Source organism: Chanodichthys erythropterus, chromosome 5 (assembly GCF_024489055.1).
Source record: "Chanodichthys erythropterus isolate Z2021 chromosome 5, ASM2448905v1, whole genome shotgun sequence".
Classification (NCBI taxonomy): domain Eukaryota; kingdom Metazoa; phylum Chordata; class Actinopteri; order Cypriniformes; family Xenocyprididae; genus Chanodichthys; species Chanodichthys erythropterus.
The window spans coordinates 15,650,623-15,676,242 of record NC_090225.1 but is presented as its reverse complement, the minus strand read 5'-3'; the positions used below and the strand labels follow the sequence as shown (position 1 = coordinate 15,676,242).

General features: G+C 37.8%; 1 protein-coding gene across 6 annotated transcripts in view; it reads left to right on the top strand.

Moving 5' to 3' along the window:
* The first annotated feature begins 388 nt into the window (after positions 1–388).
* The window catches only part of kat6b (K(lysine) acetyltransferase 6B), a 41,435-nt gene continuing 16,203 nt past the window's right edge, over positions 389–25,620 (top strand). The window contains exons 1-3 of one of the 6 annotated variants that reach the window (XM_067386252.1): positions 389–730; positions 3,758–4,638; positions 21,272–21,380. In XM_067386252.1, the coding sequence (XP_067242353.1) occupies positions 4,018–4,638; positions 21,272–21,380 (730 nt within the window). In that variant the 5' untranslated portion in view covers positions 389–730; positions 3,758–4,017. Of the gene's footprint in view, positions 731–1,684; positions 2,002–2,030; positions 2,161–2,201; positions 2,406–3,757; positions 4,639–21,271; positions 21,381–25,620 lie in introns of those variants that run through there. The other 5 variants (XM_067386248.1, XM_067386253.1, XM_067386250.1 and 2 more) reach the window with 5 other exon arrangements.

The window sequence follows — 25,620 nt, the reverse complement described above, 5'->3', positions numbered from 1 at the left end:
CACATTTCCCTGTATTTAATTGATGCTGGTATTTATATTGCAAACAAACATCAATTAAATGTGCAACACCTTCTGAGCAATTATAAAGTCATATATAATTAAACAGTGTGAAACGTTTATTCTATAATTATGAATATATGCCTGTATTCATATGATTTTGATCTGTGCCGTGCTGTATGGGTGATTTTAAAAGTTTAGACTTCCTCTTCAAAAACATAGCACATCATACAGTATCTTGTTTTTTGTTTTGTTTTTCAGTTTGAGCATTTACAAAATCCAGCCTAATTGCACATGGTGACTTGAAACCGATTTTGTATGCATACATTCATATCCCAGTCCGTGGTATTAAAAGTTTCCTTTTCCTCTTCACAGACAGGGCACATAATGTCTTCTCTTTTCCCACCCATGCCATGTAGTCTGAAACAATGTACATTGTTTCCCAATGAGCGATGTGATGTCACATAGCGGTTACAGCGAGTTAGTCCTCCTCTGTGGCTGATGGAGTGCCGAAAGGGGAGGGTACTACTTTGTCACAGACTCCTATGTAGATTAACCTTTCAATTAGTTGTTATCAGGTTCCCTCTGCCTACGCGTGCGTTCATCTTCCGAATCAAACAGGACCCCTTTGGATTTATCAGGCTACTTTACGCATATATCATCAGCTTCGCAAATAAGCGTGTTTTTATTGCTTATACGAGGAGTGTGGAGAGATCGCGCGAGGAACTTAAAGGTAAATGTTCGCTTTGCCAGCGTTGTCGGGCATTTATCTCGGCGGTGTCTTGAGTGGCTTGTTATCGGTGGCATGTTTTAATCGTTCAAGTTTAAGTTGTCGTGAGTGATGTAACTTGACGCGAGCGGAGAAATTAATTCGGGCTATTAAGGTTATTGGGTTACACGAACCGCGCAAGTATCGCAAGCTACTGCTTGACCCGCATAAATGGAATTTTCCAGATGCTATCTGTTCTCAGTTGCTTGATCTTGAAATATGAGTGCATTTTGCATGCTTTAGACATTAGCGCTTGAACAAACAGCGGTTATTATTGCATCTTTTTTTTTAGTATTTCAGAATAACGGGAATGATATGCCATCATCTGCTTAATATCGCCAGACATTCGCAGGGTTTACAAATGTTGCCTATTTGCGTGCACACTACCTTCGTGAGGATGTGCGCGCGTTCGATAGTTCATGGCCTTCCATGTCTTTTGTAAAGTGCAAACTAATTATTAGATTAGATTACAGTGCACACAGTACGGGGAATGCCAAGGATAACTCGAGCACTTGGACTAATTATTCACCATTACATTATTCTCCAAAAAGTGTGACTAGGTCGATCTGCTCATATTGCAGTGTAGTGCGATGCTCATAAGGGGGAGCCTTCTTAAAGGTGTAGACCGAGTTTCGGTTGATCTTACATTAAAGAGCCATCAAGTAGTTTTAAACTCATTAGATTACATGATGATAAAAATATTCCCGTTATCCCTGATCCCTGTTCTTCTAGAATAACCGGAGTTGCATTTCCATACGCAGTACGGACGAAAGATCAGTTGTCACATTAAAGGGATAGTTTTATCTAAAAAAAAAAAAAAATTGAAAATACTGTCATCATCTACCAGCCTTCGTGTTGCAATAATCCCGTATGATTAAAAGGCGATATCTATAATGACAGTCTTAAGTTATAACTCACTTGTATGTCAAAAAAATGAAAGTGAATAATGACTGATGCTATCATTTTCTCACATTTTTATGCTCCACGGAAGAAAGTAAGTCCTGTGGGTTTGGAAAAACATGCAAGTGAGTAAATGATGCCAGAATGTTTAGTTGTGGTGAACTATCCCTTTAAGAGGCGGGTCAAGTGATTATTGACAGATTATGAAGCCAACCGATTCCTCGAGAGGCCGAACTGTTTCCTTGTGATTGACACTTTGCTTATCAAACCAGGGATAAGTATTTGCCCTTTCTAACCAATATTAAAGTTTCTTGGGCGGGACCGTCTTTGTGAAGGTAAGGTTTAATGAGACTCCATTGGGTTGTAATCAGTGTCATGTCGGATTCATGTAAACTACAACATTGTAACAAAATGGCGTCTGTTTAGTAACGCGACCGGGCAAAGCGGCGAAGTCACCTGACCTGTCCACCGTATTAAAGCGTCCAGAAAACAAGGTTTGCGAGACCGTAGGTTAATTGACGCGTTGACTTTGTCATCATAAATTATAGATAGTCATCTGTCGGAAGTAGTCATAAAGCATAACCTAATTTAGCCAGCTTTAGCTTAGCGTGCTAGACTTGAGCTCCGGGGCTGTTTAGAAAGCCGATGCTGGAGATAAGAAGCAGAATGCTTCTGAGATTCGCCTGACTTTAGCTCACTATCTCGGTTTTAATCAGAGGACTCGAGCTGAAGTACGAATGTCAGTATGCGTTTGAGACACTGTGTTTTATTTTAGCTGTCAGCATTTGAGATGATGTTGCTAGACTCTTAATGTGAAATGTCATGGCCAAGTCGTAGTTTGTGACCAAAGCTGGAAGTGTAGACGAGATTTCAAAATAGATTAAATAAGTGTCAGACCTTAACCATTGCTGTATTTTGTGCTTTTTAAGTTTGAGTTTAACACCAAAAATCAGTAAGTGTCAGTTGATAAGTAAGACTTTGTTTTACCATCGGTTGTTTTGTTTTTATATGGTCCACTAACACTCCTGTGTGTGCTGTCATGCCTCCCCAGTTAAACTCGAGTTATTTGGAGGTTGTTTTGCTGTCTAACTGAGTTGTGTTGTTAAATTATTTACCATAGCTTTTCTTGGATCTGTTTAGGCCGGATCTAATATCTCAGAGGAATAGGTCAAGTTTTTCCCTCACTATGTGTGCGAGGCTTTTTATATAACAATATTATGGCAGATAAGTTGTGGTTGAGTTTACACGGCTGCTGCTGCTGGCGAGCGGAGGAATTCTTGAGAAATTGTTCAATGCATGTCACCTGCTGGCTGCTCGCAGCACTGTTCTTCTTGTTTGGGGTTTTACACTATCAAGAACAAATGAGCTTAATAACATGTTATATTCTCCATGAGATACTGCATTTTAGCTTACAATATAGATAAAATTGTTGTTGAGTTGTCAGTGCTTTGGAGTGAAGAAAGTGTGAGCTAGTGAGCTGCCTATCTAGACTGCATATATGGGCATCATAGACATGTGCAACATTTTTGATGTGTGCAGGCAGATTTGAGTACCAGCTATAATATTCTCATAAAGTGGCTCACATTTGATGAAAATGTGATTTAACATGTTCATCTATAATCTCATGGTTGTACTGGTCTGTCTGGTTTGGACTGTTGATTTTTCCTTTTATGGAATGTGTGCACCTAACACCTGAAGTCACGTGTCCTATTACCTTACTTATTTCCTTGCGTGCGCGCACACACAGACACATTTTATATATATATATATATATATATATATATATATATATATATATATATATATATATATATATATATAAAATTATTTTAACAATTTTTTTTATTATTGTTTTTAATAATTGTCAGATGTTTTGAGGTTATAGTCAAGTGTGGTTTGAAAACTGTCATTGTTTTTCACTTTGAGATGTAAGAATCCATGTGTTTTTATCAAGCAGGAATGTTGGTTAGCCTAACCCTCCAGGTCAAGGTTGCTGTGCCCATGTAACTAGTTCTGGAGTGGTTCCAAAGAGAGTTTGTTTCGTTGCAAAGTAACATGGATTTTCTGTTTTTCTTCTCTTCACACCCACAGGTGTAACTCAAAAGGATTTTTCAGCAAGTCCTCTGACTTTGGATTTTACTACCACAAGGGATTTTTTTTTTTTATTTTTTTTTTTCAACAAAGGGGGAAAGAAATGAATAGCCAGTCTAATTTTTGAGGAGTTACATCAATCTCATATCCTGTTCGGCATGTACTAATGGCTGGCTTTTGTTTGTTGATGCGTATGGTTCGCTCTTAAAAGAAAGGAATGTATTCATGGATCACACCTTAATGAAACAACTTATTTCACCATGGTGAAACTGGCCAATCCCCTGTACACAGAGTGGATTCTTGAGGCTATTCAGAAGATCAAAAGGCAGAAGCAGCGGCCTTCGGAGGAGCGGATTTGCCATGCCGTCTCAACCTCACATGGACTAGACAAGGGTGTTGTACTCCAGCAGCTTGAGCTCGCTGTGAAGGATGGATCCATCCTTAAGGTTACCAGTAAAGGGTGCGCTTCGTACAAAGACCCGGATAACCCGGGAAGGATTGCGCCTTTCAAGCTGGGAGGCTCTGGACCGGTCTCAGTTGGATCCGTGATACCTGCAGGAGATCTGCGTCATGTGGATTGGAATAAAATCCTTAGGAGGGCTATCGAAGGTCTAGGCGTCCCGGCTGGCTCGTCTCTAAGGAACATCGAGAGATTCCTTAGAAGCCAGGGCGACCTGGTGAATGTTGTGGCGAACCCAAGGTTTCAGCAGAGGCTGAGGCTAGCTGCTAAGCGGGCGGTTAACAACGGGAGGCTGCTCAAGGATGGGCCGCTCTACAGGATGAACAGTGGTGGACTGGGAGGAAAAGCATGCTTCAGGAGTTTGGGGGTCTTTGCTGTCGACCTCCCACCTGTGACACTACTCCCTCATGAGAGAGACCAGGTACGTCTTGAACTTTCTGTATCCATATAAGCTCTGTGTGCTTCTCTGAAAAGTCGTGAATGTGAATATTAGTCGTGGTGTTTGTTTTATTGTTTCTGCAAGTGAAAAGTTGCATAACTTCTGTAAAACCAACTTTTACCTTTTGAACAACAATGGAATCTTGTTTTTTGGGGGGTCCAACTTCATTCAGTATAAAGTAGATTTGTGGCTAGGGGTATAACAGTATATTGTCACAATTTATTGCAATGCTGCTTTGCTGCACACCTTCCTGGAAGTTTATAGTATGCCTAGTATGACTTTGATTAGCTGCTTCACGTGTGTTTATTTGGGGTTGAAGCTGAACTCTGCAGGACAGTGGCCCTCCAGGAGCAGGATTGGACACCCCTAGTTTTAATTTATTAATTTATTTTAGCAACAAATAAGGCAGTGGTTCCTGGTTTTAAAAAAGGATGGTATGTACAGTCAGCTGATTATGCAAAAGAAACCTCTTCAGGATATTACACAACCACACTGTGAAATTATTCCATTTAATATGCAGCTTATTTATTCTTGCCACCAAAATAAATGATTAAATATGAAATATTAATTTCACCATTTTTTTTACCTCAAGATGACTCTGTTGTGGCAGTTGTGGAATAGCAGACCGCTAGGTGGTGCGATTGAAGAATCAGAATTGAGTATTGCAGGGAGCATAAAAATATAAATGAAATATACATGGTTCTGAGCTAAGCATGGACAAAGTTTGAAAGGACTGTCAGTGCCAGGTAAACGTAAAGCAGATGACTAATCTACTTTAAACATCACAACTACCAAAACATTGTGTCTACACCAGACTCGAGCAGCACAATATGACGCGGCAAAAGCAAATAGAATCAGTGGAATACTGATTCTGTGCGACTCAGCTAATTTCCGACAGTAAACTGATGCCTGTTCTATTTCTGCCATATTCCCAAGTGCTCACGCAACTTCTGACTCAAAGGACAAATGTATTTGGAACGTTCGCTTTGTCCCATCCAGTGTAGACAGCCTCAAGACAATGTGACGGAGCGCATCTCACCTCTGGATTCACTAGTGCAATGGTGGGTAATGAAAAGAAACCAGTGTTGTGTGCCTCAAAATTTTGGCTTCTGACAGTATGAAACCAAACAAGTTAAGATGCCACTTAGAAGACTTCACATTAGAAACACAAAGAGAAGCATCTTGAAGTTGAGAAGTTGTAGTATTGTATTAATTACAATGTATTGTATTAATTACAATGTGGGATTTTGCTAGCAAGGTGATGGGTGCTTGAAGGAAAAGGAAAGTAAAAAAGTAAACATCAAGCCCTGTGTGGTCAGGGAAATGGTGTAGGCATGTGTGTCTAACATAATTCTGAATTTTTAGCTAAGGAGAATCATGAATATTTCTATTCTGGTGTCGTCATTGCCCTGTGCATTGGAGACTCAGACCAAGTCCAAGCCTTTTCAAGTCCACCCCTGAAATTTACCCTTTTAATGAACAATACTTTTTGTTAATTCTGTCTTAGAATTAATAATTAAAATATGAATAATTAATAAATAAAAAGCTTATTTAACTCTGTTTTTAGGGCTGCAAATTAATTGAATTTCTAATCACGATTACGGATGCCATGATTTTGTAATCGTTCAAAGGTGCGATTTACAAAAAAAAATGATCCACTTACATTATTCCGCGTGCTAAAGAGGTGTGTTTAGAGCATGGAACGTTGTGAGCGGCGAATCACGACTGATTCAGAGTGCAAAAGGTCTAACCCAGCACAAAATGAACTACCAGTAACGTAAGTATACACTGATTCATCTAACACGCGCGAAACACCAGCACCTGGCTTTTTTGAAAAAGCCTTGTACACAGCCTTATATTTACTCCACAAACTAACTCTACAAACATGGAAAACAGTGATAGATGGACCTCTCAACTTTACGCTAAGGAGAAAATCCAGGGCGACTTTGAGTGCACCAAGGGAATCATGAAAGCTAAATACTTTTTCAAATACTGTCTACTTTCTTTGTATAACAGTTCTATCTAATAACATATTAGACAGGACTGTTAAACAGATCGTAAACTAATGAAGACGGAGAATGCAAGCACTATGTGCTCAGAATTTGGCTGAATTTCTCAGCGCCGTCAAAATAAGTCACAACAAGCACAGTTTGTCACTTCAGAGTTCCTACTAGTGGTGCGAATGCAAACAGGAAAATTGCCCATATTATTTTTTTATTATTAAAGACGAAACCAAACCAATGTACAGTTGACATTTAAGGCTTTATGCTATAGAAAAGCAATAAAAAAAATCAGTGTTTTCAGCTTTTTTATTTTATATAAAAATATGCCATGCATCTGCTTCAAACAATGGTAAAAAGCTATTTAAAACATTGAATTATGTAAATTGTGATCATCGTAATTAATAATCGCAATTACAATTTTAAGGGAATAATCGACAATTGATTTTTGTCATAATCATGCAGCCCTATCTGTTTTGTCTTGTTAAAAGTATTGTGACCATATGGTATCGTGAGATCAGTATTGTGTACTATCTAACTGAATCGTGACATGAGGGTATTGTTAGACTGTTTGTGGCATTCTTATCCAAAGTTTTGCCTGTTAGTGTGGAGTGTTGTTTTGAGACCTCAGTAGGGTTTCAAATGTTAGTGTACACAACAAGTGTTGGGAACAGAAATACTCCTTCCAAAAATACTCACGTTGACAAGAACTATCTTAGCAGAGCCACCAACGTCATTCAGAGTTTGTAATGTCTAGGAAGTCAGTTGTATGGAAGTTTAAGTCCAGGGCTCAACTATACAAAAGTGGCTTTGTTGTCCTAAATTGTTGAAATGTCTCTCAACCATAGCCCAACTCATTGTTTTGGTAAAGGGTTTCTTCACCATTCCCCCCCAAACCACTTTGTCATCCACATGAGTGAACTTGGGTTTGATTTTAACATTTTGTGATTGAAATGTTCTGTGAAAAATGAGTAGACTATGTTTTTATTCCTAAATCATCTTTGGTTTGCTCCAAGATAGTTCTCTAAATGAGGGCATGATATGCTACAGATGTTGGAGTAGCTGTGTTATTTCACTGAGGGATCTTTTGTGAGTAACTGTGCATGTACAGCTTTATAATCTAGACCTTTCTGGAATGATTTTTACAGGTGCTATTTCCATATTTAGAAATCTTAAGTCAACATGTAACAAAAGTTGCAACCCATTGTACTTCTATAATGTTAAACATTCCCAGTGCATTGTGAAAAGTGGCTATTATGTGCCCGAATGGAGCTGATTGGAGGAGAATGATTGATTTTGAAGTAATAGATTTGTGATGTGAGCAAGTACTGAAACAATAATGGAAAGTACTGGAATAATGTGCACTGATGAATCATTCAATAAGACCATTATTGTGTATTAATAAAGTAAATGGGTTTATTTTTGATTTTATGTTGACTTTACTTTGCAAGCTTAATGATTGAGATCCCTACCATTGTTCTAGGCAAATGTTGAGCCTTGTTGTGAGAAAAGAATCCTACAGGTTACCCCCTTCTGGTGTCATGTTTATGGTTATTCTGTTCAACTGGGACCTTGTCTGTTCCTTTTCTTCTAAATATTTGTTTTAAAAGCTGCAATTTTAAAGGATTAGCTTACTTTAAAATGAAAATTACCCCAAGATTTACTCACCCTCAAGCCATCCTAGGTGTATATGACTTTCTTCCTTCTGATGAACACAGTCGGAGTTATATTTAATAAAATCCTGATGCGTCCAAGCTTTATAATGGCAGTGAACGGGGCCAATGAGTTTGAAGCTCAAGAAAGTGCATCCATCCATCCATCATAAACGTACTCCACACGGCTCTGGGGGTAAATAAATGCCTTCTGAAGTGAAGCGATGCATTTGTGTAAGGAAAATATCCATATTTAGCAAGTTATAAAGTAAAATATCTATTTTTTTTTTTTTTGTTATGCTTGTTTCATAAGTTGAATATGGAAGGCGTAGGACGTAGCGTAAGCATTTTGAACGGTGAGAGGTGTTACACTTTCTTCTTAAGTTGAATACGGAAGGCTGTCTGGTGAAAGCTAGATATTTTATAACTCGTTAAATATAGATATTTTTCTTACTAGAATGCATCAATTCTCTTCAGAAGGTCTTTATTAACCCCCCGGAGCATTGTGGAGTACGTTTATGATGGATGGATGCACTTTCTTGAGCTTCAATCTCATTGGCCCTGTTCACTGCCATTATAAAGCTTGGACGCATCAGGATATTTATTAATATAACTCTGATTGTGTTTATCAGAAAGAAGAAAGTCATACACCTAGAATGGCTTGAGGGTGAGTAAATCTGAGTTTTCATTTTAAAGTGAACTAATTCTTTAATACACATTTTTAAATGTTTCCTACATTAGTCATGGCATTGCAGATTATCTTTTCCAAACTTCATATCCATCATTTGTCTTTCTGTTAGGGATACATAGTTGATTTTCTAAGTCTCTCTTTCATGTCACACATAGTTTAGACACAATGTATCAATAGTCTATAGACCAATGGAAATGTAAAGAAAGTGTTTCATTGTCAATCACTTGCTGGTCACTTAAGGTCCATACTAGGTGGCTCTTAATGCTCTTTTCCTACAGTGGTCAGTGAACAATCAGAGGCTATTTGGTAATCAAATCTTGGAGCACATTCCCTTGTCCACTCCTTATTGAGTTGCTCTTTGAAAGCAAAAGCTTTTGGTTTCCATGCATGGGGGCTTGACTGTTGCTAAGCAATGTGCTTCATTGACCCTAGGACATGATAGTATGGTGCCAGTCTTTTTTTCACAATCACGGAGACGGTCTGCCGTCTTGCAGATGGTTCAGGGGGACTGCAGTAGTGGGCTGGCTGCTGATTAGCTCAATGCATTAAAAGAGCTCTTTTGTTGTTAATTGTGTGCTTGGGGACTGGTCAGTCTGCAGCTGCTCCAGGCCTCTTTATCATATTCTGCGAGGGGTTAAATTATGAGAAAAGACAGGGCCAAATCCGGCTTTCTTTTGTCCCATTAGCTGGCAGGATTAGATTTTGCGCTGAAGGTGTATTAGATCTCATGCATGGCCTCTCTTTTTGACGTTCTTGAAACTCTTGCTTAGTTTAAAAGATAGTAATTCAATGAAGGTCTGTTAAAGCTTTGCTGATTACATCTGTTCTTCAGTAATGGTGTTGAATCAGTACTAGACTACTGTTTACCAGCTGTGGCTGATGCAATTTGCTCACTTTCTAGAAATGTCATTACAGCATTTTGGTCTTAGCACCGCATTTTACTTTAGTCTCTATAAGAAATTGCAGAATCTTGCCATAAGATTAGTTGAAACCAAAAGTACTTGAATAACTTAAAATGAATCGAACAGTCCAGTTGGGACCGTAGAGGAGTGATACCTTACCAATGTGGTCTTGTAAACCTTTCAGTTTTAGTTTTGTTAGCTATACCTAAACAACAAGTTAAAAAGTATAATATACTTAATAGTGATTAATGTCATTTATATTTTATCAAACACTTTTTATAAATAGAAATAACTATACTGTGTTTTGTTTTTGTTTTTTTAACTTTTCCTTTTTTTATACTCAATGTAGATCTGCAATAAATATTACTTTGCTGCATTTTGCCACTGTTTGGCTGCTATTAGGTGTTCCTAGTTGTTGTGCTAGTAATGTTTATAACCATGATTCCGCTGTCCTCTCCTATTGGTAGTCACTGTATTAGGTAGCTCTGCATTTGTAAAGTCTTTAGTGGTTTGAATGTATGAGATGTATATGATATAGCACTTTATTGTCAGACAAGTCTGAAATTTTATCTGTTCAACAGTATCTATGTTTACAACAATCAACATCTCTTACACATCAACATCACTTAATCCACACACACATACAAAAAAACACATTACACTCCCTTAAACATTACAATGCACCTTACTCTTACTACATACTACTACACCTACAACAACACATTCACAATACTCTTGGTTTTCAATCAAGTGTCTTGTTCAACTCAAGGATCGCCTGATGCACAAATGAGTGTTTCAGCCTAACTTTGTTGAATCTTGGAACTCTGTACCTCCGATTTGATGGTAATAATTAACAAATATTTATAATAAGCTGAATCATATAGCTTCTCTAGAGGCTGACCTGCAATCCTTGAGCACATTTTTAACTGATTAAACTTTGCAACTTTAGCATAACAGACAAACTTTTATACCAAACAGAGATGCAATATTGCACTACACTCATTATCACAGACATAAAGAACAACAGAGAAGTCTGTTTTCTTACTTCAAAAGACCTAAGACGACGAAGAAAATCAGTGTGAGTTTGGAGTTTCAGATCGTTTGTTCAAGTCAATGTACAGTTTGTTGATGTCATCTCCATCCTCTGTGACTTCTGCTAAATGTTGCTTTCAAAGCAGTACACTTTCTTTCCATGTATCTGGCATATTTTTAACTGTTCAATCAGCGTTATTGTTTGCACGGCAGTCTCAAAGAGCCTGTGGCTTATGTGAAGAAACTCATACTCGCTATTGTTTTAGAGAGATGCATATTAAGGCCCTAGTTGAACTCTGCCTGCAACACAAGGCCAGTAGTTCAGATTTTTACTTGCTGTTTGGGCTTAGTGATTTCTTCAGTCACTATTGATAGTGCCAGATTGAGATCTCTGTAACTCTAGAGCTCCTGGATCAATTTTTGTTGCCATTGAACCTGTTTGCTTTGTGTTAACAACTCAATTCCCTAAGCATTAAGCCACTGCCACCACATATATGCATAATTAGTAAGGGTCAGACACAGCCTGAAGTGGAGATGGCTTAATTAGGGCTGGAGTAATTGTCACTTAGCTAACCTGAGTCTCAGATACCTGAGCGTGTGCCATGTTGCTGTTCCTCGGGCAGATTGACCTGAATGAAGTAATGGTAATGTAATAGCTCTGCCATCCTCGTTAAGTTCCTGGACTTTAGAGGCCTGGATGAGCTAATAGAGCTGTTGGAAAATGTAATGGGACGAGTCACGGGTCAGCGTTAGAACAGATCTGCCCTACATTCCTCTTTCACGCTGAAGCATGAGACGTCGTCAGGCTTAAATGAAATCGTACTTCTTTCTCTCTCTGACTCTATTTGGTCTCAAACCACATGAAAGATGATGCTAACGTTCATGTCACTGGATTGGATCTCACAAACCGAGCCAGGAGACACACAATTTACGTGTCAATTACAGTTAGTGTCTGGTTATAGGATAAGGGCAAGGCATAACCGCATGCACGCCAACATTCAAAAGTGATATGCCCCTACTTGTGGATATCCAAAGTGAGATCTCAGGAAGCTTATGTAGATAAGACGCACAGCAGTCACGTTTAATGTGGGTTGAAGCCAATGTTTACTTTGCTCTAAGTGATTTTTCCTGATCGTTACTGTTTCACGGTATTGGAACAGGGAATGGCTCATGCAGCCTTGAACGTTAGCTATGTATTCATCATTAATTATCAGTGCTTTAGCTTATAGATGTCTTTATATTCATCTCCTTTATTTTGAAAGTATATAGTTTTTCATGTCCCTACTAGTGATTATATATTCGTTAACTTCATTGTGCTTGTTTTTCACAACCTTTGGCCTCATGCCGAAGTATGCGTACTTACCTTTTCAGGGCCAGTAAAAACATGGTGGATGAATGGAGATGTTATTGAAATAACTTTTAACTAGACCAAAGAGTTACCTATGCCTCTTAAAGTGCTTTCATCTTAGAGGGTTTATGAGAAATGCTAAGACACGGATGTGTAATCATTAATCATTTCCATTATTTAATTTTTGTTTATTTCGTTTTGTGCATACAAGTATTTTGACCCAATTTATAAAACGGTATGTATTGATGGTTAAACAATGCACTGCTCTTACAATGTTGTGCAGCTTCAACAAATCATGTTAAAGGCCTATTAAATAAGAAATGTTGAAGGATGTTCATTGAAAGTGTACAAAACAAGTGACGACCCTAACGTCACATGATTTAATTAATGTATTGTCCATTGGTTTGTGGGTTAATTCATTGCATGAGAGCTCATGCACACTGTAGTTTCAATTGGAATGTCTCATTAGTCCTGAGTTTAATAAAATGAGGCCAGATTTAGTTTTAGAATTTATTTATTTATTATTATTATTATTATTATTATTATTATTATTATTATTTCTAATAAAAAAATGTCACTTTTTTTTTTTTTTTTTTTAATAAACTATGATTTATTTATTTATAACATTTATTAAACTAATGTCAGTCCTGAGACTGGTTAGAATAGTAAATTTGCAGCATCACATACTACAAATAACTTTTTTAAACTTTTTTTTTTTTTTGACGCCCATTTGAAACCTCAGAGAGAACCTCATGTTCTTCCTCTCAGTATTTCACTTCTGCATTGTTCAAATTAAGACATATACACACCCCTGCGGTCATCACAGCCACACGTTTTGCAGAATGTTTTTGCAGACTTGCACCTGTAGCACTTGCTTGTTCCCTGTGCAGCCGCTGCTGTCAGGATTCACTGGCCTTTAATTCAGAGCCAAACATGGCACAGAACGTTCTGTCATCAGTCTGGTGTGGATGTGCACTAGCTCCACTTAGTGGACAAAACAACTGAGAAAGGCATGTTGAGGTATTGCTTTTGTGATGTTGCCTTAAATAGAAGGATGTTGTTAATTAATGAGCTGAGTGTTTCAGGTAAAAGGACTCATGTTCCTCATTGAAATAGACCTGTCTCAGAGTAACATGCTATTATTGCCCGTTTTAGATGGGAATGTTGTCATCTGTGGAATGTTCCTTTTGTAAACATTCCAGATCACATATTTGTCACAATATTCAGCAGGGTGTAGTCACCAGCCAGCACATATTTGTGCTTACACTGACGTGAGAATGTGTCCTAGTGTAATTTGAGCAAACGCACTCATTTTGGTGCTAGGTTTGTGTACATTCAGTCAAAGATGTAACCATGGTTAGTTCTAGAATGGAATAATTACTGAATACTGTGCAGTATAAACTATATGCTGCTTTATTTTTTAAACACTTTTTTTTTTTTTTTTGTGAAAATAGTATATAAAAAATATTGAGCATTATTTCAGAATGCATATTACAAACATTACTACATTTGTGTGTCAGCCTCATCAAACAAATAAGTCAGGAAGCATGTTAAATTGTGATATTCTGGTCTATCCAGCACACTGGACATGGAAGGTATAGTCAATTACAATTCATTTTCGGATACTGTGTTCTGCTCTAAGCTTTGTTGTGAATCAAGTGTTGGCAAACTTAGGACACCTGGGTATTCTGTGCTTACTGAAAGTTTGCATACTATGAACAATGTACAAAAGAGGGAAATGGAAAATGTCATTTACTCATCCTCATGTCACTCCCTATTTGACCTGTATGACTGACTCCTGTTGGGCATCATTTGAATTTTAGATTCGGATTCCTGTGTTCGATTAAAATAAGTTTAAACATTCAGATATCAAACTTTTTATGTGTGTGTATTTTTACAAAACATTCTTTTGCAGCTGAATACCATGAACAAAAATCAGCAGACTGAAGAACGCTAACGCAAGGAACTTTTGTCTATGGCTTTAACAAATATACCACCGTAAAAACAACTAGAGATAATTTTCAAAAATTCTTAAAAAGAAGTAAATGGTCAGTAATAAAATGAGAACAAATATATTGGCAATAGCACAAATAAATACAACTGAACAAGTTTTTCTTTTTTTGTTTTTTGATTAACATTGACCCAGACGGCAACAGGTTTATTAGGGTGCTGTCACTTTAAGACCGAATGCACGGATCCAATATATTGTTACGCATGCTTTTTCTTTCTTAACTGTTTGCTGTATCTTAAGACAAAAACTAACCTTTTACGATCATGTTTTGACATAATTTTGTGTGTATTTGTCAGTTCAAGTCAAGAAGACGAGAAAGAGAACTCTACTCAGTATTCGACCTCTGTATATGAAGCAGCCATTTATGCCAGTGTTTTGGATGTGTGCGCCATACAGAAGTGCATGCGAAATAGGGCTGCACGATACATCGCACGTTACGAAAAAAAACATTGAACTTGAACACTATAATCACTTAAACGCGATTCTTAGTGCGATAGTTTATAGTTTGTTTTTTTTTATGCGCAGCTTGTCAATGAACTATGGCTCCAAATGCTAATCCATCTGAAAGCACTGCGAGTTTGAGTTGCTTATGTACATTTGAAAAAGCAACACGCGTCAAACTTTTTTTACGCCAAACTCACTTCATAACGACAGTTGAGCGTCCTTCTGTAAGATGATATGGCTTCTTACACAGAATAAGGCAGCTGTGTGTTTATTAGTCATGTTTAATTAATTGAAGCGTTTCAATCTTCTGTTTATTCAGCTACAGCGATATGATGCGTGTTATCTTCTGCTGCAGGGCATATTTTGAGTTGCTGCGCAAGAGCGCCCTCTGGCTTTCAGATGGAGAAGCATTTACTACTGATCACAGGGCCGTACATCTCTGACAAGCAACGCATTAAAAAATCACAGCCTTTGCCATATCGCGTGCAATTTTATCGCAATAAATCGTGCAGCCCTAGTGCGAATGACAAATAGTGTTCTCTTTTGCGTCATCTTGAGCTTGAATTGTTTAAAATCACATGAAAATGCACACTTGTGCACTATTGATAAACGGAATCGAAATGCGTGTCTTGTCAAATCCACAGTTCTTCGAAATTTGGAACCGGTTCTCGATACCCAACCCTAGACCCTATTGACTTCCATTTGTATGGACAAAAAAAACACAGAACAAATTCTCATTGTCTTTTTACATTACACAGAAGAAAGCAAGTCATACAGGTTTGGAACAGCACAAGGGTGAGTAAATGATGACAGAATTTAAATTTTTGAGTTGACTATCCATTTTAGGGTTGGCTCGATTACCACAATTTTGGCTTCGGTAAGATACCACAATCTAATACTGTAGTATCAATATTAAATCAATACCATACAGTCTAAATTTCAGCTCAGAATATTATTGCACATAATTCTACTCATTCCCACGGGTTCTGCATTTTATAGTGCGAGAAATAACCTCAAACATTTATTAGTCAATGAATCAACACAGATTATCACATCAAATCAGTAATTTGAATTTTGTAAGAAGTTATAGGCTTGTTCGAGATGCATCTGCATGCGCAGACCGTTCCGCGTATGACATCAAAGTACCACGAGTGCGATTCAAAAGCATTAGGAGTCGTATGCTCTCCAATAGTTCTCACAGTACTTTGATGTCATACGCCGATCAGTCTGCGCATGCAGATGCATCTCGAACAAGCCTAATTTCACAAACGGCGTGCTTGAATCAGCAGTGCCACGTTTCCCCTTTATCTCTCAAAATGAGCAAATGGCTTCTGACTTCAAATGACGTTGCAATGTAAGCAGGCTGTGCGCTGCAATACAACACTTTCGCTCACGTTTCGGGACATTTTGCGGAAATGTCATTGCCCATGTCTTTTTAAGCCTGAGACATAATTTAAACATGCAAGCAGTTTGATGTCATTCAGTAGTACTTGTGCTCTTTTAGAGACTGTTTTCTTTGTGCTCATAACCACAGCGCACTCATAAAGCCGCCTCTCAAAGAGCTTGCGCTTTCCAAATTGAGTTCCTTTTCACAGCTTATTGTGCTTAAGCAGTCATATACACACACATTTGTTAAAATGTCTGTCTTGGTGAGTTTTCGTGTAAATACAGTCGGGTATGTCTTAAGTGAATGTAAACAGTTGAAAAACAAAATGCATGAGCTGGAGCTTTAGTGTTATTTAAACGATACATATGTGCTTTGATCAGTGTTAAATATAAAATAAGTCTAAATGTGATGGCGAGCAACAGATGCTTGGCAAGATTTAATGGGTTGCGTCCCGAGGCAAGCGTGCAAACTGTGTGGAAAGGCTTGTTTTAAAGTAATTCAAAATTGTAGTACTTCTGCCCTTTTTATTAATTAGTTTTGGGCATGTTGAGTGAGATTCACCTGCTTTATCCATTTTGTTCATCTATGTTGTCACATTTGACGGTTTGTTGTTAGTTTGAGCAGCGCACTGCCACATAGCGGTGAATTTCAGAACAGCAGCGTATCAAGTCAAGAAATGAGCATAATCATACTGTACCATTTTAAATAAAATATATACCGATATTTTCCCAGTACTAGTATACCGCGCAAATTCCATTTATATAAAAATTCAAGTGTCTACCATCAAGAAACCTAAATCGATCTACTATTTTTTTTTTTTTTTTTTTTAAGCCAAAATGTCTATGGTGGTTATGGCTCTGTTGTGTCCAGTAAATGCCATTGTTCATGTGTTTGATTGCCACTCTCTGAGGTGTTAAATGTATAGGCTTTTAGAATGCATGTTGTGAATTTGAGCTGTATAAATTGCAGTGGAGAGAAAAAGTGATGGTAGTACTCATGGATAAATGGTTTGGTTTGGCTAGCGATATTTATTTGATGCTTAAATAGTGCATATAATCACTGCCATAATGACACTTTAGCTACACAGACATATACATGATGTGAAATTCTGTATGAGTGCTTAGAAGTCGTCATGTCAGAATCTCCCTGCATGTTTATTTTTGTTTCATTTTTTTCCTACATATCAAGTAGCTTAAACTCTGATCATATCTAACTCAACGTCAAACATGCCAGGCTTTCATGTAGCTGTTTCTTTTATCATCTTTGTGCACATGACAAACTATGTGTATGAAGTATATAAGTGTTTCATGTGCAGAAAAAAAAATCTAATGAGAGGCAGTGGATTTCTGCCATTGAAATCAATTTATCATTTGAATGATGTGGCATGTAGAGCTGCAAGAGAGGGTTTATTTGTATTTATATGAGACTGCGGTGCCTGTGATTTCCCCTCCTGTGTGTGAGAATACAGATGTATTGTTTGGAGGCAATTGAGGTCAGGCATTATGTGCATGGTGGGATTTTTGTGTGTCGTGGTTATGTTGCCCTCGGGGAGAGAAGCCCTTTATAGGCTATGAGCACACATTCATTTCTGAGCACCAACCAACTCGTCATTTGTATGAAGAGCTGTGCGTATCATTCAGGGGCCATCGATTGGAGCCTTTCAATTGGCACTTAAATGAAAACTTGCAATGTTTATGAATAACCCATCTGCAAATTGATGGTCTGCCAAAATGATTAATAGGCTAGGGATTGATTGCCTGTTGCATAAAACAATTAGTCTGGCATTACTCTCAACAGGTTTCTCACCAGAACAGACACTCAATATTTATCAACACAGCACAGTGGGGAGCTCAGCCTGAGTGGCTCTCTTGAGATGGTACAGAGAACATACCCACTAGATGTAGTTTTGCTCCATCTTCTAATGCCCTATCTGCATCTAATATACACCATCCCCCAACAGATCGCTCCGTCTCTTGCTGACAAGCCTTTTGGGAGAGAATTGAGCTGAATTGCTCGCTTGTTTACTCTCAAGTTCTACCGGTTTCTCTTCTCGGGAGACTTGTGTGTTTTTGCGAGCGTGTGATGCTGAATCTAAAGACTCGGGCTTGAATGGGCTTACACAACCCGTGCGGAGAATTAGACGCAACTGTTTGGAGATGTGAGGGTGTGGTGGCAGACTTTCCCGTCAGATTCCATGTAACCTTTTTCTGATCTCCACTACACAAGTCCTGCATGCCACAGGCTTTCGTGGGAGGAAAGATACAGTCTTATCTCGAGAGCTATTCACTGAGCCTGTTCGGTTCCCTCTAATCTTCTTTTGGCATCAGCAACTTGCGTTACCCTCGTTCAGAGGGCACTGGCTACACCTCTCGCAGTTGTATAACATCCCATTGCCAATATTTACACAGGCTCAGTGTTGTGTATCACAGCGCTTGGTGATACGGCAAGGCGGTGTGTGGTGACGTGCACAATTCAGGACACATCCTGCTGGGCATCCTTTATCCTTCATCAGAAGTACCAGATTTATTGCATGTATGTGTTGGTTGTATTGGCTGCTGCCTTTTTGAAGGCTTTTACACAATGTAATCTTTACAGTAGTCAAATGCAGCACGTATCCTAAATTTAAAGGAGGCATTTCAGTTTAATTTCCTGTTGTTTGTGGTATCATCTCTCATGGATTCTGCATCTGGGTTAGCATCTGATCTCCAGAGATCTTGGATAAAGCCACTGCACTATTCAGTGCCAGAATGTAGGGTTGTCACAATAAGATTCCAGAAAACAATATCCCTTTTAATTATGCTCACATAGGGTGTATTTATTTAAACAGTAAAGTATTAACAGTATTTATTTAAAAACAGTAATATTGTGAAATATTGCAATTTAAAATCTGTTTTAATATATTTGGAAATGTAATTACTCCTGTGATGGCAAAGCTGAATTTTCAGCAGCCATTACTCCAGTTTAAAGCATTACATGATCCTTCAGAAATCATTGAAATGTTTTATAACATTATAAATGTCTTTACACATGGTCAATTTAATGCATGCTTGCTGAGAATTTTTTTACTGACCCCAAACTTTTGAATGGTAGTATATCTGTAAGTCTTTTTAAGTAATTAAGTGAAATTAAGAGCAATAGTGTTTTTTTTTTTTTTTGTTGTTTTTTTAATATTTAATTTTACATTTGATTTCATTTCATTTTAACAATGTCATTAGTGTCGCCACTATTAGGTTGCATTAGCACTGCAATGCCAAAATCAACAGCCGCCTGTCAGTCAGATTCTGTGGTACCAATACTGCAGAAAGACTTAATTTTAGTATTTGTACTTGGTACTGAAGTATGTCGGACATCTCTAGGATGTACTTCTCAATGTGCATTTTCGTTTGGCAGAGTGATCTGAGATTGATTTTGACTCATGTTGGTATCCGGCCTCTGCCAGGAGCTGCTTTATATCTGGCACTGTGTATCTGTCCTCCATAATCACATGCTTAATAACTAGCCGACTCCCTGGGTTTGTAACCACCTGTCTAGTTTGACACTCGATATTCAAACAAAGCTAATCAAAACACCTGCCAAATCTTTTATCTTCCAATCTGTACTCGTTTTCTACGCCACTCATGTGCCTTGTTTAATAATAGTTGTACTGTGTTACAAATCTTGGATCTTGGTATGTGTGTGTACATAAAATATGATTTAAGGCACTGCACTGCTTAAGCTGTTCACATTAGGGCTGTCTCAATATTGTAACACCACAATACCGACAAATACAAGCAACCACCTTGACTACGACTATGATGTTTGTTTGTTTGTTTTTTTGTTTTCATAAGGCAATGCCCTTCTTGTTTTACACTTCATGCGTGTGTATTGAATGTTAGTAATAACAAGAGCGAAGAATTGTTTTTTTACTTAAGACATGTACCATTGATTTGTACAGAGGCTCTGTAGATTTGCACTTAACAAGCCTAAACAGACAGAGAGAGAGATTGACTGAGCGCATGTGATAATTACCTGCGTCTGTCCTCCTTCAGGTCAAGTCATATATTCGTGGGGAAAAATTGTTTGCCATGTCCGAAGAGGAAAGCAAGATCTTGTCATAGCATCCTGTCAACTTTTAAGGGTATCTCCCATGAATGCCGTCAGTGCATTGAATCAATGTCATTGGTCTCTCTATGGAGTGAAGTATCGGCTTCAGCGTTAACATGGCAATGCATTGCTGGTTGATTGAGCCTTGTAAAGGTGTGCTCAAAGTTAAAATAATTTCAGTACCTTGTTTCATTAATGAATGCATCAGCATTTTTAAACGTATTAGTTGAATGGGTGGTTTAATGACTCACTGAAAGACAGTCCCTTGCTGCCACCTAGTGGCATAACATTGTAACCTGCACTGACTGACAGCCTTACTAGAACGCGCTGAGATATCAGGACTTTTAGAAAACCTTCTGTCCAGTCAGATTTGAGGATCGGAACTAACAGTTCTATATGCAACAATAGCCCAACAAGCTTTTTGTCAGGTTTATGTTCTGTTATGTGGACCCATATTTTGACACTTCTGTTTCCTTTAGTTCCTGTTTCCCCACTCTGTTTAGTTTCGGTTTGATTGGTTACTGATTGTTTATTTTTATATAGTTATGTATTAGTCTCACATATATCTAGCTTATTTTACTTTGTTCTACCTGTTTATATAGCCCTGTGTTTTAGTTGTTCTTGGTCAGCTCTCGCTTTGTGCATTGTGTGGTTTATGGTATTCTCCTGCGTGTCCTTTCTGAGTGTTTGGATTATTAATAAAGCCTGTTTTTAAAAGCTTTTGTTTTTGAATCTCTTTTGTCTTCATGTCTGCTGATCACGTTATAAAACTTATTTATATAAATACAAGATGGCGACCATATCGTGATTTTGAGCCATTCAAAATCACCACAAGAGAAACTGTCACCGCAACAGCCCTAGCTCCCATGGTGTGTAGGGGCTTTAGCTTGAGTACATCTTTAGTGTTTTATCTTGTCAAATATGTAGTCTTTGTAAACCCATACTACTATGTGTGCTTTTATCTAAGAGGAATTTAAAGAATAGTTGCATCGTTAGTCGTTTTATTCAAATTAAACGTTACATCAATTAAAAACATGCTCTTTTTTTTTTTATTTTCCTCTCTAGCCACGTGCTGACCCTATACCCATATGCAGCTTCTGTTTGGGCACAAAGGAGTCCAATCGAGACAAGAGGCCAGAGGAGCTGCTGTCCTGTGCTGACTGTGGGAGCAGCGGTAAGACCAGTGTTTGAACTCTCAGACTGAGCCATGCCTATGTAGGGACAGTGCATCATCTGAACGTCTATGCCAAATGGCTGAAAGCAAGCTATCATTTAATTAAGAATTTTATTGGTTGATGTGTGACTCAGGGTGCTTCTCAATCAGCTCCCTAGTTTAGTATTCAGGGTCCTGATCAGGGAGGCGGCCATTTTAAGGGATGTCTTAATCACAAAAAGCCTTCCAGTGCACTGAAATGTTTGCTCCCTAAAAAAGTCCCACAATGCAAAGTGAAGACCAGGGAGCATTGATGCTCACGGTGTTCCCTTAACTGAAGTTCAGAAGAGCAAAACAAATTACGTGAACCAGCTCACTACACGTAATGACACGCGATAGATGTTTTTTAAAATGCAAACCATTACTTAAAGCTGCAGTCTGTAAGTTTTCTCTTTGCTGCCATCTCTGTTCGAAACCTGTAATTGCAGTTATTTGCGGAATTATCTTTACGTGGGTTGTGCATCTGGTACAGCTCCTCAGTGCAGAGAATGTGTGGCTCTCAGTACTTTGGAATCGCAGATTGTAGTCTTGGAAGAATGACCAAAATTAAAATTTTCTCCAGAGAATATCTGAACAAGTAACAGATCTGCAGGGCTCCAGACTGCAACTGATTGGTCGCATTTTGTGACCATTTTTCCTGCGGGTGCGATCAAAAATTTGTTAGCAGTCACGCTCGCGCAACTACCATAACGCTGCCCAAAATCAAATGGCTAACATAATAAAAGCGGAATGAAACTGCACTAATCATTTGTGCTTCACGGACCATTTATCAGTTAGGACCAATGTCAGTGCAACGCGAGTCGCAAGCTACTCGTGATCCGGTCTTGATAACGCGACACTGTTACTACACAGTGCTGGGAGATCCAGTAAAGAAAGCATTTGAATTTGCCACAGAATTAATAACATCGCTGAAAGATCTAGTGAGAAGCATTCAAATTCGGTGCAGAGTTCTCTATTATTAACAGTAGATATAAGATCAAACAGCACTGCCGTGGAAACCAGATATTGTGCCATGAATGAACAGGTTTTAGAGGGCTTTCAGTCCACAAATTAACAACATTGCCCATGAATTTAATGTTGTTAACACTAACTGTAACCGTGGAATTTTGGCAGGAATGTTAAAATGTTTTTAAGTACTTCACACATCTTTTTCCAGCACTTCAAAACTCTAATATTACCATATTTAAATGTTGTTTTTTTTTTTTGTTTTTTTTATGAGATGACCAAAACATTTTTTGTTCATCCTTCATAGATTACCCCCATTTATAAAACAAATATTTTCAACATGTAGGAAAACTCACACTTATTTAAAAATAAGACATTAATTTACCATTGTAACCAGTAGGTGGCTGCCATTTCCACTCCCTAATATATATTTTCAATCGTTTTGCATTTGAATTATTTAGACATTATGAATGATAATGTTGCCCTCAAATGTTAATCTGGAGCCTTGCAAACTTAAAATATAAATGCACATTATAATTTCTGTAAGTTAAGTCTGTTTATTACTATTATTACCATTTGTCAGTAATGCAGTTAAAATGGGGGAAAATGTGGATAACTATGCTGCAGGTCGATTTAAGGTGTGCCCCTAAATTTTCTGCTTGTGCTCCTAAAATCTTCAGTAAGGGGCTACAGTGCTTCTAGTAAAAAAAGTTAGTCTGGAGCCCTGAATCTGCCACTTTGTTCTGACCAACTGAGTATTACAATAAACCGCACTACCAATGGTGTTTAAATCTAACGATCGCTTAGCTCATGTCACATCAAGCTGTTCAAATTGTTGTTGTTATACTTTGTTCTCAAATTGTTAATGTTAACAACATCAGCATTGCGTGACTACCTGTATATAGTGTGTATTGGTGTTACCTGATTTAAAAATCTGTAAGGTCTAATCTCTAACGTTAATTTGTCATACTATACAATCCGCCATCAAAATAAGTTAAAATATATTAGAGACACTGATAGAAAAGGCTATAAATGATCAGTCACCTACAGCATCCTCACATGATGTAGCCTACTAGCTAGTTCTTTATGTAAACAGATGTGACGTAATGACGCAAAGATAAATTGTGGCATGCTCGACTTTCCTGCGGAAACCTACCAGTACCACCCGGATTGGAAAACATTGTTACAAGCTTTCCGTTGTGAATTGGGCTAAAGGAGATTTTTTTTGAACACTGGACTCTTTTTGTATGGCAGCTTTAATTATATTTCAGCATAAAGGTACATCTAGACACATAATGAACATTATATAGCTAACATTTATAATTTATTAACAGCTCAATTAATACATAATTATCAAAATGTACTTTACTATTGGTGTTTATGAACAACATCAGAACTTTTTTTTTTTTATGTTGTATAATGAGGGCATTTTAATATCGCTGGAAATAGAATCATCAATGAATTTGTGTAAACAATCTATTGGTTCACAACCTGAGAAGTTAGGGAGCTGACTCAGATGCACACATTACTTCGTAACTAACCATTTAGCTGTAACCAAACCAGAGATATTTGGATATTTGCTCACATTTGTGGGAATGATGGGATAAGTAGTTTGTGAGTTATGAAATTATAGACTTCACTTCAGTATTTCAACCAGTATTTCAATCAGGAGTGCCAGTTGATATCTCATAATCATGTGATTGAGTCAGTTCCAGAAGGGAGAGTTCTTGGCTAAAACAGAAACTACAAATCCTGGACCACTGGGATAAAAACCAAAACCACTGTAACTTGTTTAGAACAACTGTCAATTCTGTTAAAGTTGTATTTGTTGTATTTATATTTTAAGATATCTCACTAGCTTCCTTCAGTTGGTGTCACTACTTTTAAGAAATATTGTTTAAATGACTGTTCCAAAGAGAGATTATACTTTTTCTGTGTGGAAAATGTATTACAGTTCCATCAAAATAACAGATTTTCAGAAATAACAGAAGGACATATATACTAGGGATGATGACAATTAATTGACGATTGATTAATTGTCGATAATTTAATCCATTAAGCAGGGTCATCCTTAGAGTCCCCATTATGCTCAATAAATGATTAAACAGGTTGGTGTCTTTAGGATAAGTATCTGTGCAAAATTTTACTAAAATAAATCACAACATTTCCGTGTTATGTGCACGGCTAATGTTAAAGGCTGCAGCGGAATTTATTTTAAGGTAATACTTGAAGCTTTCACTTTTCGAGCGCGGAAGTGTGATAAAGGTCTATTAGAGAGAAGAACATGTTAAACCCCCTCCTTCCGAAGCTTCGAATATTCGTTGTGTATTACTACCAAAGCTTCGAAGCTCAAAAAATGGTATTCAGACCACCCCTAATACCAATTCAGACACGCTCCAGCTATGAAACAGGGTTCAATTGGTCTTTACACATCATTCCTACCCATTATACCCACCCACCACACCCAAGATCTTTCAAATGACGTTGGAAATCACTGCGTCATGATCACGACGCAATCGGATCCTGGAAGTCCTATAGCTGTAGCCAAGCAGCATGTCATGCCACTCCATGATCTACACATTGTCTTATGTTGTGTTTGGGCTAGTTTAAGAACAAAAACATGGTGCACTGCAAAAGCATCATGTGTTTACTGTTTTTACGTGCGTCGGCGGCGCATTTTCATACAAATGCTTGATATAGTTTGGTCTCTGAACTGAACCAGAAATGCTTGTTAGTGGAGACCTTTTCAACAACATATGAAACAATTATTATGTAAAGCAGTTATTTTTTCGCACTATGTAAATATAGCACTTCTAATATGTCAGCAAATTTAAAAGCTCTTGTTAAGTGATGGTCATATTTCCTATATTCATTGTAAAGCCATGCTTCTAAGCTTTAAAACAACGCCTATTTTGTGTTGAGCAAGTGGTTAAGTAACGTGATAACTTAGTAACGCCGCCCTAAGTTAATGAATAATCAATTAATTGATTGTTACTCTAAACGACAATCGATTTATGGGAATTTATGTACATTGACATCCCTTATCAGTACCCCACAGTATATTACATGAGATGTTGGTTATGTTAAGTGCATGTGCATATTCTAAGAACAAGAAATGCTCTTAATTAATAATGATTCAAAAGAAAGCTGCAAACATCATGCATGCACAATTAGGAAAAGCAAATCTGAACTGAATTTGCCCTGGTGTTTAGATTTTGACCGTAATATGCTTTCATAGTCTTGCGAGATTGATGTG